The sequence below is a fragment of the Tubulanus polymorphus genome, chromosome 1 (genome assembly GCF_964204645.1).
Source record: "Tubulanus polymorphus chromosome 1, tnTubPoly1.2, whole genome shotgun sequence".
Classification (NCBI taxonomy): Eukaryota; Metazoa; Nemertea; class Palaeonemertea; order Tubulaniformes; family Tubulanidae; genus Tubulanus; species Tubulanus polymorphus.
The window spans coordinates 11692334-11710770 of NC_134025.1; the positions used below are offsets into that span (position 1 = coordinate 11692334).

General features: G+C 37.7%; 1 protein-coding gene across 2 annotated transcripts in view; it reads left to right on the forward strand.

The window, feature by feature from the left end:
* LOC141915171 (solute carrier family 22 member 15-like) overlaps positions 1-18437 on the forward strand; it is a 46659-nt gene that overhangs the window by 16285 nt on the left and 11937 nt on the right. Inside the window, exons 2-9 of one of the 2 annotated variants that reach the window (XM_074806600.1) lie at positions 2751-3056; positions 3613-4040; positions 4516-4740; positions 5043-5177; positions 5285-5364; positions 5600-5708; positions 8060-8132; positions 8220-11614. In XM_074806600.1, the coding sequence (XP_074662701.1) occupies positions 2775-3056; positions 3613-4040; positions 4516-4740; positions 5043-5177; positions 5285-5364; positions 5600-5708; positions 8060-8132; positions 8220-8465 (1578 nt within the window). In that variant the 5' untranslated portion in view covers positions 2751-2774 and the 3' untranslated portion in view covers positions 8466-11614. Of the gene's footprint in view, positions 1-2750; positions 3057-3612; positions 4041-4515; positions 4741-5042; positions 5178-5284; positions 5365-5599; positions 5709-8059; positions 8133-8219; positions 11615-18437 lie in introns of those variants that run through there. The other variant, XM_074806601.1, reaches the window with a different exon arrangement.

Consider the following 18437-nt stretch of genomic DNA (forward strand, 5'->3'; position numbering starts at 1 on the left):
AATAACTAGTATCATTGTAAAGATAAATAACATATTCTAGTGCTGTGTAAAGAATATGATATTTATCTGGTAGATTCATAGAATTACTATAAAAATAAATATATATTTGAATATAATTTATGCCTTTCCAGTGTTGAAGTATAAAATATATTGATAGAAAATATAAATTATATAAGCTGAAAATATATGATATATTAGTTAAAAAATATGAATATGAAAGAATTTAGAATGTGTATAAATGTACGAGTGTACAAATGGTACGAATGGTACGAGTTCTTCCAATTCTTCCAATTCGTACACTCATACACTTATAAATATTAAATTGAGTAGATTGTGTATTCATAAATTAAGAATAAGACTGTTAAATTGGTTGAAAATATAAAATATATTGGCTGAAATATGTTTAAAATATTAGTTAATTAGAAAAGGGGGTTTTAGGTATTAATGTATTAAATACATATTAATACGTATTTAATTTATTTCCTCTGTGAAATTTAAATTATTATATTGCTAGACCCTCGTGAAACTGGCTGTGTTACCCAGCCTCTAACTGTCCAGCGGACCCGAACATCCAAACATATAACTTATTCAGTTTTATTTCTACTGTGAATATTTAAACTACATACTAATGTATACATATTGCTATACCCTCGTGGAACTGGCTGTGTTGCCCAGCCTTTAACGGTCCAGCGGACCCAAACACCCAAACAAACCAGTGGCGTAATGACTCACCACACCAGTGGTTGTAGTGAACACGTATATTTGCGACTTGAATATCTGTCACGCATGGTTAGAGGTCATTTTTGCGACGTTAATTTACGTCACAAGTGGTAATGAAGAGGTTAAAAGCTAATCACCACCTAGTCAGTAACCTGTCTGTGGCTTAGTTTCACGATTGGATATGTTGGTATAATAAGCCCATCCAATTATAAAAGGCTTACCACCAACGATTAGGTAACTGACTAACCACCACCAACATTTAAGTTACTCCAGCAAGTAGTATGCCTGGTGACTAATTGGGCCATAGGCCTAATGGATTTTCTACCTGATTTTCTATTTGAAAACAAATTTTCTATTTGTTTTGGCGCTATAAAAAAATGATGCTTTTATTTTGCGAGGTCAAGAAAACAAATATTTAGTGCGAGGAAACAAATTTTGCCTTGGACTATTTGTTTTATTGCTATGAAATTGGTTTACTCGCTGTAAGATTTGTTTTGGTTAGGTTGAGAAGAGCGGTGCGATGCAGATTAGAGCAATTCTATATCTGACTGCCAATGGAAACGTGTTGTAGTAGCCTTAGCCAGGGCTGCCATTCTGTGAAATGTATTAGTACTATCAGTAACAAATCGAATGTTTTTCAGTAACATTTCATTGAAATATGAAAGAAAATGTTCAAATTAATGAGTAATCAACAGTAAGACTCTCAGTAACATTTTTCATATTTCTGTATGCATCAAATAAAAAAAATCATTATTTCTCATTACAAAATAGTAGGCCCAACAAATACTGAAAATCAGGAACAGTTGGCAGCTCTGCTTTAGCGTGTTCATTGCATATAAGAATGGCAGACAGCTTGCATCTCTGTAGATTCACACTTTTGACATCAACATTACATGCATGTATCTACATAGACTAGAATGATGTGGAGAAATGAAATCTGATTAGGGGCAGTCCATAAAAGACTTCCACACAAGATAACAAAAATTTTACCCCATGTCCACAGAATGTTTTCTTTGCACTAACCCTTGTCCATCAAACAAAAAACAAACAATTAAGGATATCGGATATCCAGATTAAACAAGGATGTTCATGACAACCTCCCTCCCCTTGCCGACGAAATTCAAAATTTCACAAGCTCCCCTCCCCGCTCGACCTTGGAAATCTTTTATTGACAGCTCCTAAAGATAATACTTCATTAGCCGAATCAAAATTTGTATCCTTTGAACAATAATTCCAGATTATCGTCGTAGGAACATGAATGCCATAACAATTCCATATGTCTCATTCAATAGATTGATAAATTGATTTTAAGTCAGCTAGGCTGCCATCGCATCACTTATCATCATAATGACAAACATGTGTATCATGTCAGTTGGTAGTCAGATGTTCAACAACTGACCTGACCTTGTATCGTAATGACATGCCTGCACTATATTCTCGACCTCACCAAATTCAGTCTCGAGAAATCAAATATTCAGAGAGAGAAAACAAACTTGTTTTCTTGCTATCGTACGAAATTTCTTCCACAGTGTTTGCCCTTGAATCAGTCACAATAGCTAGCGTAATGCGAACTTGAAGTAATCATCATTGCATTAAACTTGAACTTAATAAGTAGAGAACGCAGATAGCCTAGGTTACCCATAAAAGATGTCCCTTTGATGATCACCTGCTTGATCACCTGCTTGAAGGAGGATGTCCATAACAACACCCCCTAATTCCCCTTGTCCACTAGTCCAAATTTCACTAAACCCCCCCCCCCCCCACTCGACCTTGGATATCTTTTATTGACAGACTATAAGTCTTATAGCGAGAAATCAAATATTCAGAAGAAGAAAACGAAATTGGTTTCTCGTTGCCGTACAGAATTTGTTTACTCAGTTTTTGCCCTTACACAGCGCGATACACAGTTTTTGCCCTCAAATCAGACACAATAACCAGCACAATATATGTTGAACGGATGGATAATGACATTGATTTTTTGGGGCCTAGCTACGGCTTGTTACTAATGAATATGCTCCCTTCATTTTCAGGTCCTAATTACGCAGCTGAACTGAATGACGTATGGAGAAATGGATATCGATGGTGTATACAGTCACATCGGTGAATTCGGCCCACGACAGAAGAAAATATTTTTTTTCCTACAACTGACTCTGCAGCCGTTCCTTTCGTTCCACGTGCTGCATATGATATTCATCGGAGCCGCAACCAATTTCACCTGTTTCGACAAGGGTGGACGCGAATTGCCGGAGAAAGACCAGTGTTCCGATAAATGTCGTGCCAGCAACGAAGGAACCATTTATCTGTATTCGAGTAAATTCACGTCTATTATGAGTGAGGTAAAAATTAATTCTGTTGCATCTTACGCAGTGTTTTCTGTATCAATCTGCAGCCTGGTAAAACCGTCTGCCCTCTTTTCGCCAGCTGAATTCATGTCAATTACTTATTCAATATTTGAAAGTATGTTCATAGATAGTTGAATGTGTAGGTTTGTTGTCCGTTTGTTCGTTCATATCCAATTAACCCAGTTGAATTCTGGTCGATCAAAAATTGAATGAATGGTGATAAAGTAAAGAAGGTTTTAGTGTACCCAACTTGACAAGAGTGAACACTGACAAAACCTCATAATTGGAAAAGTTATCATTTAACCTAAGGCATCTCATATTATTTTAATATTGTGCCTGCCTAGAACTCACTATAACAAGCTCACACATTAGCAAAATGCAGTGTCTTAGGATTAAAAGAGGAACAATTTCTCTGTTCATGGAATTTTGAACATAGATGAAGGTCCTCAGACCCTGCCGCATACTTCAGCTCTCTCAACTGGTAAAAGAGCTGCCGTTTTTAATGCTGTTCCAAAATCCTTAGAATCGACGCTTTTATTTTCATAACTAGTGGAATCTGGTCTGCGACAACTCGTACAAAGTCGGACTCGTGCAAAGCGTATTCATGTCCGGAGCACTAATCAGTGCGTTTGTATTTGGAATATTGGCCGACAAGTACGGACGCTTGAAGATGTTCTACTACACTCTAATCGGAATGACAATTTTCTCGACGATGAGCGCATTCGCGCCGAGCTACACGACGTACGTCGCGTTGAGATTTTTCACCGGTTTCCACTGCGGCGGCTGTAATCTGGTGTCGTTTGTTCTGATGACTGAGATCATCGGAAAGTCATCGCGCGGATTGTGCGGTTTTCTGATGCCGATATTCTTCGCGTGGGGTATTCTCATCTACGTGTTGTTGGCGTATTATATTCGCGCGTGGAGACACTTGGCTTTTGTGACATCGGCTGTCGGATTTCTCGGTATGTTTTACTATTGGTAAGTTATGTCTTGTTCATGTGCCTCCTCAGTGAAGAGGCAACAAAAACCAACTTAAAAAGAATTTAATAAGTAACTGAAAATTTTGTCAACTTGGCATTGTTTAAATAACCAACTGTCATTGCACAGGCCAAATACCTTGCTCAAAAGATCTTATGCCCTTTGTACATCCCTTTCTGTGCTGTCAGTCACAAATGCTCTTCGTGCAACGTTTTTGATCCATAGATAGATTTTGAATCGCTTCAAAAAAATACAAATAACGAATTTTAATCGTAGATGGACATCGCACCTTTTTTTGTGGCAAAGCCTTTAGCCAAATGCTGGAATTATGGTTCCACTGTTGGCAATTAAACTATGATATGACTGTTCATTTTGATTGAATGCAGAAAATTTGAAATAGATGTAAAATGTATTCTAATTTCACTAGATTAATTCAATAAGCATTGTACGGTATGATTAGCATTGTTTATTCAAGGTTGTTGCCAGAAAGTCCTCGTTGGTTAATTGCTCAAAACCGAATTGAGGAAGCGGAAGTCATTCTCAGAGATATCGCTCGGCGTAACGGTTCATCCTATCCGCTTGACCAGATCAAGTTGGCGGCTCCGAAGAAAGGCAATGGGCAGCAGAAAAAATATTCGATGAATGATATTTGGCATTATCCCTACATAAGGAATTTGACTTTAGTACAAATTTTCTCCTGGTAAGTCACTTATATCGTTGATTAAGTGGTTTTAATCTGACTAATCCTTCTTCACAGTTACAGTGTATGCAGTACTGATCCTTACACTTGCGCTGCTATGAAATATTCCAGCACAATCCACCTGCTTGCTTTATATTATAACCTAGCAAAAAGAATTACGGAAAATATTTTGATGAGATTTATCTGTTTATTTTCTTTGTCAATGTCAGGTGTTCGTTTGTGGTGCTCTATAAATACAATGCCATTCATCGTTAGCAGTGTAAGAATGTTAATTTCGAGTTGTTTTCTTTTTAAAATTAAAGGTTTGTTAACAGTGCTGTGTACTATGGTTTGACGATGAGTGCCGGAAACCTTGGAAGTAACATGTATATAAGCGTTGGGCTGTCGGGACTTGTTGAAGTGCCGTCGTACCTATTTTGTATAGGTTTATTGAACAGGTTTGTATGAAAGTTATTTATGAGTCGCTAACTTATCAAAACCCTGTAATTTTCGTTGAAAAATGTACTGCACAACATGTCAATTTTTTCAATGTTTTTCTTCCCAGAGTTGGGCGAAAACTGATTATATGTATGTCTATGTTGGTTGGTGGTGTGTCTTGCATGTTGGTTATGCTAATTCCACAAGGTAACTCATTATTTCACTTCTGCATTATGCCATTGGTATCAAAAGCAGTGAAAGAATTTTTTTCAAGGAGTTGATAAGCGATGACTAGTCATGAAGGGTATTGCAAAAAGAAAAAGAGAGGGCAGTAGAGGTGGCAGTCAAAAACACTTTCGTAGTCCCATTTTGAATACTGTGGGTTGATTTTGCTTCATTTTTTCGCATAATCCAGCACTTGTGTTCTCACTTTCTATTTCAGCATATTCAACATTTGCAACAGCTTGTGCACTGATTGGCAAACTAGCAATTGCAGCATCATTCGCCATTATTTACGTACATTCCGCAGAAATATTTCCAACTGTTATTAGGTACGTGATTGTATTGCCTTCGCATGTGTTAACATCTGCGAACTTGAAGTTGCTTAAAGATAACACCGGTGGAAATAGCAATCATCAATCATGGCGCGCATACTGGTGCGAATCTGAAAGTTTGTGACGTCATTTCATAAATAAATAAAGAAGGAAGGCTCAGAGAATATCCAAATCACAGGTTACTGTGAATAACTGGGGTTCGACCATTCACAAGTTAAAAATGTACTTCCTTGTTTGTGAAGTAAGTTTATTCAAACTTTTATTAAAAGCAGTCCCTTTTAAACATTCTATCATAGTATAGTTTTATTCGTGGATATCAATACTTCGAAAAAATCAACAGCGGTTTATCTATTTACCGTACCGGTACGCATTTTCTTACCGGTAATTGAATTGAATTGGTCCAAAAGGCGGGTAGACTGGTCGCCTGTCCATTTCTGCGCCACCTGCATTCGCAGTCAGAAGAACTGAAGGTAGAGACCGGCAACCAGTCTAAAAGGCGGGTCATACTAGTTAGCGTCAGAAAATGTCAGCGTCGGTGATACCTTGTTATCGTCGATATTAAACGGTCTAAAGTCAGTTTATACATTACATACATTACAAATTGGCGGTCCCTTGTACATGTACATCACATCGTGACGCAGCGGCGATGGTTATGTCATAGAAGAACAAAGTCAGTTGAAAACGTCAATTTCATATGTGAATTGTAGTCCCCATCTGATCGCTTGACTTGTCAGACTGACTTGTCACTCCTCTACTAATAGTAACACTACAAGGCCTTCCCTCCTGCATAGTTTACCCTATAGGCCAAATTTGTGCTTTGGGCCAAATTCGGTTTTCTTAACTAGTCGACTTTTTTTGGAACTAATAACAACCGAATATGTGCTTAAACTGTCACTAGGAATTGGTAAAATCACCATAGCTTCGTTCTTCTCGATGTTATTTCCCCCAAAACCTGGCACATTAGTACTTTGCGCGTAGTAGCACATGTGGGTCAACATATCCATGTTGTGAGTTGACCCCTAGGTGGCACTCATTAAAAAAAATGGAATGTAACGAACTGATTTCGGGGATCAGCTGCGAGTTTCTTCTCATCATGAGAATCAAATCGAGTACAAATTAATTTATTACTACCAGTGATTTGGCTGCAGGCTCCAAGCAGTTAGTTTAACAATACCTATTTTTCTTTACCAAATTAACCGTGTTATTTACTAAGATAAAATCATTAGTGTACCGGGGAGTCGTAGGCCTAAACTAAACACGCCGAAGAGATATAGCGGAGAAAAGCTGTTGTGTCGACGAGGTATCAAAATAAAAGAATATATTACTTTATTCGGCCGCGGGCTTCAACCTCTATATCAATACCATCAATACTCTATATTTCCTACAGTACATACTGATCATTGTCAAATGCACAAGGTATTTACTAAATACAAGTATATAACACACTCCTATCCGTATGCTGGACTCACACTTGACATTCGGAGTAAGCGTTCGCTGTGGGGGAAAGGAGATCGTTCGCTGTCTCGCTTGAAGTATTTATCGAGTTTTACGCGACCTTAAGGATTTAGGCCTACCGGTACTGAGCTTTACTGTCTCAAACAAACACAGTATAATGGTTGCGTTTATTAACAGACTCATTGGATTGAACTTCAGAAAAAAATTTACGATATTTAGGTGGGTTGTTATTCAATAGGCCTACGACCAATCTGTCCGGATGTTAGGACTACGCATATACATAGGCCTACATAGGCTAGTAGCCTCTACTAGGTTAATGCTGAGTTCACTTAAGTAAAGGAGGAATCAGATTTATTAAAATGCATGTTAATTAGTGAATAACTGGTTGTGACTTGCAACGATCAATCACATTTTTTGTCAGAATGAAGAAAAGTTTTGGTTCAAACAAAAAATGTATTGTTCGATCAAACTGAATTGTTTTCACTCGAACAAGATTTTCTTGTCGGAACATTAAGTTTTTTGGTCGAACAGCGTGTTAAGGTCGTTTTGGAAATTTACTCGGTCTGGTATATTTTGGATAACTGTGTATGTCATCTGTCAGGACATTAAACAGAAGACGACTTAGGATACTACCTTGCGTGACTCTACTAGTTAGACCGACTTATTCCAAGATGAGGCGTTCCGGTGATTTCGGCTACAAGTTTTCGTTCAGAGATAACTGCTGAGCCATTTGGGCGACCTATCATTGATACTGTTTCTTAATAGCCTGTTTAGTAATGGCTGATGTTGTGCCTTATCAAATGCTTTGTCGAAATCCACCATTGAACAGGATTCTAAGACCGTTATCGCTGCTTTGCAGCTATATTTCTGGAATTTTATTTTCATTTTTTCAGGAATATGGCGCTAGGCATATCAAGTTGCGGTGCTCGATTTGGTGGCATAGTGGCTCCTATGATTGCATCGTTGGTAAGGACATATTGTACATTGAATTTGTACACAAAACATATTTTGTATGAAAATGTTACATCATATGTTATCCTTGTATATTTCTAGTCGACAGTCAGTTCAGCACTTCCATTTCTGGTGTTTGGGTGCATGGCATTTTCCGCAGGAGTTCTGAATTTCTATTTACCGGAGACGAAAGGCCAGCCTATGCCGGAAACCATCGACGATGTTCTGATGATGGGCCCCAAAAAACGCCGACAGGAGCAACAACTGAGCAGTTCTAAGAAGCATGTTGTTAAATTACTGGATAGCCCTGCGAACGGCGAAAAGCTCAGTCAGGTTTTAAGCCTATAAAGAAAATACACTATGTGTATGTAAAATGAATTTTAAATTCATGATGAAGGTATCCTAATAAAGCCACCATGTGGTGTTCATTTTTGAACTGCTGGATATCTGATTGATGTACTATAGTGAAACCTCATTATAGTTATATTTTAGTTATTATAGAAAGTTATTTGCTTTTTTTATCACTTGAGTACTGTTGTTCAAAGTTGCAGCCGGGTCTCCAGCACTATAGGGTATTAAATAGTCAGCAATGAAAGGGTTAACCGTAGAAAAATGTTTAGATGGCGCCACTCGCCATGATTATCAGTATATACTAGTATATGTAAGTGATTAGAAGCCTTCAATAGAAGATGCAAAATGTTAGAAAATTGAGGATAGAAACTGAGGAAAATGAAGTAAGTTAGTTCTATATAATGAGGTTCCACAGTATTTAGAAAAAAATGAATAGAGAGAGTGGGTAGCATTGAATGATTATTTGTGATGTACTCTTTCGAGCCACAGGGGTTAAATCGTTGCCAATATCTCACAGCCAATACGGACTAAATTAATAAAATGTGAAAATTCAAAATCTCTCTAAAATTACTCTAAATGTTAATTTTTGTTGATTAAACGCATAAATTTTGGTCAATTTTAACCTTAATAATTTGAAACAAGAATAATATCTGCATTGGCATCAATGTCAGTCCAAGTTCAAGTCCGAATCCGTAATTTACACTCCCCTCATGCACCACGAAAAGCCGCCATATTTGTTATGTTGCTCACTTCAACTATTTTTTGAGGCGACTAGTCAAAAGGTTTGAGCTACTACGATCGTCAAAAGCTACTTAGGATTACAAATTTATGCACAAACAATAGTTTACTTCCGTCTGATTACAGAGCAGTCAGTTTGAGGTACCGTAAGTTGATGGTGTTTTGCGGGGTAAAATAGACGCTCAAAGCCTCGTCCCTCAAAATGAGGGATGAAAATTAACCTAATATGAGCACTTTCGCCCTAGACGTATGGCTAGGTACTAGTCTAACTCAAAGGGTACGTAACTCAATTAGGTTCAAACGTTATGTATAGTCTAAATGCAATTTTGATGGATTATGCAAGATAATCTTGTAAATTTTGTTATCATTGTTACTAACAGTACTGTTCGGCATCAGAAGTGAACCAAGTTTGATTGAGTTAAGATAGTTTATTTTCAATCATTTATCATTACTGACAGCACCCTTGGATTTATGCATATCTATCAGATATTTTTCTGGATCTATTGATTTGAATGTTTACTTGCACATACTCTCTTAATATGTTTGTCAAAACAAACTGAGACAAATGCAAGTGATCTAGATAAATAATAGCGGTTTCACATTTGGTGATATTTTGAATGTAAGAATGATAATTGTCATTTATAAAGCACAGGTATCCTGACAAGAGCCAGTTCAAATGAGCTCCACATTTGGTATTTCCCCCAACCTATGACTCATTCATTCAATGTATCAGTCATCTCTCCCTGGGGAGAAGTAACATCTGAGCAGCTGCTAGGCTGAAACGAAAAGGCTTAAACTGTGTTTTCGTCCAATTCGACGATCAGCAGAAAGGTGTGCTCTACTATCGGAAGCGATCCTTTGTCGAACGTCTCTTAAAATCAGAATCCAGATGAGGAGAATACTAACTAGTATATTTCGATGATCTGACGTGAATATTATTTATTGATGTATGTCAAAGCTCGCGACTCGCAGGTCGGCCTTTTCGCTATAATATCCGGAGCTCACGACTCGCAGGTCGGCCCTGTTCTGATCTGATCTATCCTGAACTCAACTGAACTGAACTGGACTGGACTTCCTGAACTATCTCAAAAATGTTAATTAAATGTTTATTAGTGATGACTAGAGTTGACATAAGCGTAAAACTGACATGTGAGAGAGTGCCAATCTTACAATAAACTATTCAGAACTATGATGATATTAATTATCTTTCTCCAAAGTTGGTAATTACTAAATCAATAGAGTATCTACTTCAATTGTTATTTTACTGATAATCATAAGATATACATCTGACATTGAAACTATAGTGTAAAATCCTCATTTCATAACAAGGCGCTCAGGAGTCATCTTTCGGGCCAGTTACCCCATTTAAGTTGAAAAATGTATTTCACGGTACACAAAATGTACACAATATATTACAACATGTATGTAAGGAAAGGTAGCCTGCTTTCATTTCCGCATTGGCTGGTTGGCACACATACATGTCACATGCAAGACCTCTATCCTGGATGTTTTAGGTGTCCGGACCCCTGCCTTCCAGTCAAGGTTACCCCTTTCATCAAAACAGAGATCATTAAAACCTGCAAAATTGATTTCTTGGAAATTTCATCTTTTCGGAAGTATTTCTTCAAAAATATCGAAGACCGAGGGTCCCCGCTTGTGGCCTTCGGTGTGGCTACTCTGGACCTTCCAATTTTTGCTAGATTCGCCTCTCTATTCATAAAGTAGATGTTACCCGACAGCTCCACTTGCTTCGATCTTTTTAACGAATCTCTAGTCCTCTAAAATTTTACAAATGCAGCTATTCGAAAAAGAGTTCTGGTCTTTTGCAAAGAATTACGATTAAATCAAATATCATTATATTAACTTCTACTGGTATGATTGCATTTGGCATAGTTAATGTCTCCATTTAATCTCAACGGTAATTCAGTATGTATAGCTCATTTAGCCAATTCGAATGTAGAATATTGATTCAAATGTTATTATGTGAAATCTTAAAGGTAGCGGTAATAGAATTAGTGAAATGAAAACTTTTCACTAAAAATTCTTGGTTCACAAAGTCTTAATTGTAAATTTACCGGGTATGCCCATGTTATCTTTGGGTCTGGCATCCCATTACTAGTAGGTGGTTTTGTGGGTTGCAAGTTGTTGCCGAATCTCACAATTTGACATTTGACTAATGTTACATTAGGTATACCTATGTTACACATAACTTCAATGTTGTTGTGACATTTGAGCTGGCAAAGGATATTTGACTATGTGGAATTTGGGAAGTCTGTCAACTTTCGTTCTATAATTTAATATACCGGTATATAGAAATTAGAGGGTTGATAATGAGCATTCTTTGTGTTTGGTGTTTTATTGCCATGTTGTTCATATCTATATGTACTATATCTATATATTTATACAGTTTTACCGAAAAGTTTTTAAAAATTATACTCTAAATAAGGAAATGAATAAAGTCATTAAATGGTTATTCATTTATATTTGTTGGTTATAACATTCATTATTCTTTTCATTCTGGCTTTTCATTCTATCTAGTGAAAAATTGCAAGATGGCGGCGCCCATAGACGTCATGTTCTCATCGCTGCACTAAATTTAACTTAAGTTTGGCTGAATAGAATACTTTACCCGGAAAACTAACTTTGCGCAAGTTGCGCAATTGTAACTGCATTACAGGGGATCATCTTGATCATCTTGATTACGAAGATATGTGTACTCCTTGCCGTACAAGGTTAGGAGACCAAGAAACGAACGAACTAACTATAAAGACGAAGGCAAATCAAAATGGCGGGAAAAAAGAAATTATACGCCGTAGCAAGAGGTCGAAAACTCGGAACCTTCGAAGACTGGGATGCATGCAAAGAGGTAACCGAAGGTTATTCTAATGTTCTACACTATAGCTTTGCAAACATAATCGATGCCGCAAGATTTTTGGTCAAGAATGGCGTGGCTGATATTTATGTCTACCATGCGAATGCTAAGAAACCTGCAATGACTCTTGCGGAATACTGCGATCAAATGGGCATTGACACTCCTGAAGGTGTACCAATCGTTGTCTCACCCAATGATTGCGAATCTGACAGTGATCTCAGTGAAAATGAGTATACTGATGCCGACGAATCGGATCCTGCGATGTCCATTGAAATATGTTGACAGTCCAAAACCAACCTCTCCGTCCATTCATGTGCAAACTGACACCTCGACACTGATAAAACTGTCTAATGCGAGTACGTGTACAGATACACGGAGTAGCAGTGCCGACGATGCCCTCGTTTCGGTGCTGCACGAAATGAACAATAAACTGTTAGGGCTATGTAGTTTCCAGGATGCGATCCGAAACGTAGAAAGCAAGCTTATGGGTCGACTCAAAAAATCAAACAATGATTTGTTCTGTAGTAAACTGGAAACCGTACGGTAGAGACACTAGCTGAAAGTAATGAAAAAATAAACCGATTGATGGACGATCTTAAGTCTAAAGATATTCAGCTTGCGGCTCAGGATAGAGACCTGCAATCCCTCCGTGAACCATCTGCTTCTTGTCAAGCTTGTGGAGAACTCAAGCTGCAATGTTCGAAACAAGAAAGCAAAATACGATCCCTTAACGGCGAGATAAACACTTTACGCAGTGTTAACCGCGATCTCAAAAATGAGATTGAGACACTTACCAACGCACATACGGCTTTCGTGAAATCGCTTGAATACACAGAAAGCATGCTCGAAAAAAAGAACGAAGAATTAGAGCGTATCCAATCCAGACTCGACGTAGCTCTGGATGAATTGCGACAACTTCAACGGACACAGTCAAGAACGCCGGAAAACACTCGCACCTCAAACCGATTCAGCGTTCTCAATGTAGATGCTGAGAAAATTTCAAGGACCTCGAAAGGTCCAGCGAATAGTTTAGATAATTCGACGCGAGACGCAACTGCCAACAACACCTTCGATGTGGATTTACTGGTCATCGGAAACTCCCATGTAAGCCGACTAGACCCCGCCAAGATGTACCGTAACACAACAACCAGGATCATTCCTCTGAAGGAAAAGACCATCAGAGGCGCATCTGATTTCGTGAACACGAACAATCTCTCTCCGCGCGTAGTTGTACTGCACGTTGCAGATACTGATCTCGTGAACGACAACGTTCAAAATTGCGTAGATAAGACCCGTGATCTTATCACTCAGTGCAAGAACAAGTACACTGATTGTCGTGTGGTTATATCATTACCACTGCCGCGTAAACTTAAAACTCGTCCGCAGACAGAATCGTACGAAGCGAAACGTTCACAATTTGGCTCACTGATAGCCTCCGCATGTGACCATATATACTGTTATTAATTATTCCATGATAACTATTATACCTTGGATGGAGTTCATTTGAATCGTTCGGGCACATGAATCTCGTGAAAAACATTAAGCAAATCGTCAACCCGTTGATTGGATTAACACCGTATAGCGAGTACAGCGCTGGTACTAAAATGTCTTCAGGAAGACCGAATAGCGTGCACCGTCCCACAAACTCGCGTGATTTCACACAGCCGCGGAAAAGTTTCCACACAAGAAACCAACGATCATCGAACCAGTCACGAGTACAGATCAAAGAAAATGTATTATCCATGTTAACAGATCTACTTGTTCCTAAATATTGATGTATAAGTATAAACACATTGTATTCTCTGTTGATATTTTTCCTAATTATAATACTGATTCTGTAGTTAGATAACTGTATGCTGCTGATTGTGGTCCACACTGAACCACACTATATTATATTATTATCTCCGGGTAAGACTCTCTAGAATAGGTACTGTAATACTTAGGGTGTCAACACTATGTCGCCAAACTTTTGTTATGTTTTTTTTTTCGTTGATAGTTCATTATGCCATCCAATGTTTTTCTAAATAAGTTAGATGTGGGCTATTGGAACATCGATGGAATTTTCAGTGTTGTAGATAAACATCGTGTGTGTAAATTAGATTTCGATGATGTTCGTAAAACCATAGATAAGTATGACATAATCAGTCTCTCAGAAACCCACTGTAGTGAAAAAGATCAATTAGATTTACCAGGGTATAAGATAATTCAACTAACTAGGAAAAGGAGCTCAAATGCTACTAAAAACTATGGGGGTTTAGCTATATGCATAAAACTACCCATTTTCCGTGGAGTCAAATTATTATCAACTAATTCCTCGGAATATACTTGGCTGAAACTTGAAGTCATTTTTTAACCTTGAAAACGACCTTTACCTAGCAATTGTATATATTAGCCCTGAATCATCACCTTTCAGTAAAAAAGGGGATGATATTTTTGAACTACTAGAGACTGATCTAGCACGGTATACCTCCTTGGGCCAGTGCATTGTGTTCGGGGACTTTAACGCAAGGACCAATGTGGCACCGGATTACTGTCCTAATGACCTATCCCCCAATACCGGCCTCTTATTTGAGAGAGACTGCCCTCTTGCCAGGAACAACCTAGACAAGAGCCTGACGAATAATCACGGTAAAAAAAATTGTTATCACTGTGCCAGTCCTCCAATATGAGGATTCTGAATGGCCGTACTCTTGGAGACACACTCGGGCACCATACCTGCTACAGTCATACTGGTAAACCAAGCGTTATTGATTATTGTCTTACTTCTGTAAATATGTTGAAATATAAATACATTTCGTGTTCATGACCCGCTTCCGATGTCAATACACTGTGCTCTAATAACAACTCTAGATACTGGAATGTTTAAACCAGAAATACCTGTAAAACCCCCCTGTAACAGACACAATCCCTTTGTCTGGTCAGCAGGTGACAATGAGAGATTCTTTGAAGCGCTCAATTCTAGGGATACAACTAAACGCATAAACTCGATTATAAACTCTGAACTTAGTGTAGACGAATCAATTGAATCCTTGAATAAACGAAAAAGTCTGCTAACGAAGCAGGAGTTAAGCGCAAATTAAGAACCAAGAAAAACCTCTCTGTGCGCAGTCAAAAAGAGGAAAGAAACAAAAATTGGTTTGACCTTGACTGCAAAAAGGCTCAGAGGGACCTTAGGAATCTCGGTAGTCTACTTCGTAAGAATCCATATAACATTTCTCTACTTATGAAAATAATGAAAAGATCTTCAATGAACTTAACTTTGCTATATCTTTTAAAGAAATTAATACAGCTATCCTGAGTCTTAAAACTGGCAAAGCAGCTGGCCCTGGTCACATTCTGAATGAAATGATCAAGACAGGTCACTCACTTCTTCTAAATATCCTACACAAAATTTTTAACAATATCTTATCCACTAGTTTTTTCCCACAGGCTTGGAGACACAACATTATGACCCCCCTGCACAAGAAAGGTGACAGGCATGACTCAAAAAATTACAGGGGTATAGCAGTTGGCAGCAACTTGTGTAAGCTTTTCTGTCCGGTTCTACGTAATAGACTTGATAAATTTGTATCTGTAAACAATATTGTACCTAAATGTCAAATTGGCTACATAGCTGGCCACCGTACTTCAGACCACATTCTTACCCTTAAGTGTGCAATTGACAAATATGTGAACAAGGCTTCAAAACAACAACTATACTGTTGTTTTGTAGACTTCAAAGCTGCTTTTGATTCGATTCCTTGCAATGCCCTTATATATAAACTGCTGACAATGAATATTGGTGGAAACCTGCTATCGTTACTTCGTAACATGTATACCTAAGTATGGTACTCTGTCAAAAGCAATGGTTGTTGTTCAGAACCTATCATTTCAACTGTTGGGGTTAAACAGGGGTGCGTGTTGAGTCCTTTATTATTTAACATTTTTACCAGCGACCTACCGGGTATTTTTAACGATTGTGATCCTGTTAAGATGCACGACATACCACTGTCGTGTCTAATGTACGTTGATGATCTTGTAATCCTTTCCACCTCATCCTCTGGACTCAAAAAAGCTCTTGACCGACTCCAAAAATATTGTCATTAATGGGGTCTATCAGTCAACTTGAAGAAAACCATAATCATTATATTTAACAGAGGTGGAAAACTGATTACCAGAAACAAATTTGTCTATAACCATCAAGAAATTAATTGTGTCAAATCATATTGCTACCTCGGTATTGTGTTTTCTGCATCTGGAAATTTTAAGGATGCCTGTAGCAGACTTATCACCCAGGCTTATAAAGCGTTCTTCAACCTCAGAACAATCAACATCAGAGAAAACATTGGACAAGCTTACAAACTTTTCGACTGTCTTGTCCTCCCCATTTTACGCTATTGTTCTGAGGTTTGGAGCCCTCTAGATATAAACTGTAAAACAGTCTGCAACTTGAATCAATTATGTGATTCAAGTCCAGTCGATAAACTTGAAATTAAGTTTGCTAAATACCTTTTGAGCGTTGGTAGGAAATCCACTAATTTAACAGTCAGAGGTGAACTTGGACAATTCCCTCTTCTTTTCACTTTTTTAAGCCAATCTGTTAAGTACTGGCTACATATTTGTAAATTAGACTGTAACTCCATGGTCAAAAAAGCCTATCTGGACAACTTAAAACTAAATGACCAGGTAAACTCATGGCCCAAGTCTATGAAAACTCGTTTGTATCATGTACATCTTGATCATTTATGGGAAAATCAGGGCACTAAAACACCAGCTCGAGATATTAGAATTCTCATTAGAACTCTCTGTAACTGGTACATATGTGAATGGCTATCGAAGATTAATGATTCTGATGCAAACCCTAAGCTACGCACCTTTAAATTATTTAAGACCCACTTCGGAGCTGAAAATTATTTACGCTGTTCAAACTCTGCCACCCGTAGGAACTTCTCAAAATTACGCATTAGTGCCCACTCGCTCCGTATTGAAACTGGCCGATATCAATATCCGAAACTACCCGCAGAAAAAAAGACACGTCAGATCTGCCAATCTGGCGAAGTAGAGTCGGAATTCCACTTCGTCATGGAATGTGCGGTTTACGGTGATCTACGTGCTAAATGTTTTTTCAAAATTATCAAAATTTACTGATTTCCTGGACCTTTCGGAAGATACTCAATTTCAATTTATTATGTCTTACGGTCGTGGTGACACAGACATTTTTCCTATAATTAATACATTTATAAATAATATCTTCATTAAACGTGTTAGAAATTAGCTTTAATTTATAATTAGATTATTAAAAGATTTTGTCATATAAGAAATTATTCATTAGCTATGGTTTTTTGTATTTGTTATGATTTGTAATTTCATACTTTCTTTGTGTTTTTTTACACTCTGCAAGTTTTGATATGGATTATAGATTTATGCGTAGGCGAATGCCTTGTATCATGCCTTAACGGCTCAGTAACTTTCGGCTTATATAATGTTTGATCAGAAATCTGTGTATTCAGCGTCAGCTCTACCTACATGTCGCACAGTGAACATGAAATTGTGAGTAGCCTGTCTTTAAATATGAATATATCAATTATTTCAAATGCTATAATTTGTGGTACATGATGTAAAAATGAGCGTAATTATTGTTGCTGTAATGTTTGTTTGTTTATTCTTTGTAGCAAACCATATGAAAACATAATAAATAATGTGTTTGAAACGTTCGCCGTAGTTGATTTAGATCGTTACCAGTCGCCGGTCAGCCAAGGCACGACAAAACGGGAATCGCTCGAGTCGTGAACGTGTAAAGTTCCATTTTTTCATTACTTGTAAATCGTATTTTTGTTACATATGTTTTGTTTTTTCTTTTTTTTCTCTCTTTCTTCTCTTTTTCAACTGGTCTCTCTTGTTTGTAACTGTGATTGTAACATGTTCACTTTATTGTTGTATATCCGATGTTGTAATGTTTCGACAAGGATCAATAAATTATGAATTGAATTGAAATTGAGTGTCCTATTCTAATAAAATACCAAATGACATGAGGCGTTTTTATTTAAGCAACTCGTATAAAATCGCTTTGCTCTGTCGATTACTGCCACGTGGCACAAATCGAATCGCCTTAAATAAATGACCCTACTCACCACAACTGGAATTTTCTGCGATTGAAAAAGCCGCCATTTTGTTTTTGATCTATCACCGAACGCTCCACACGCACAGTCGTAGCAAAATCGAATCAAAGCGCTTCGATGAGCGATTTGGTTGCGTTGGGTACTCGCGTTGGCGATTTGGTTAATTAATAAATGGACGTTGTAGGCAAATCGCTGTAGGCGCGTTGCTTAAATAAATGGGCGATTCGATCCGTGTTGATTCGAGTTGCTTAAATAAAAACG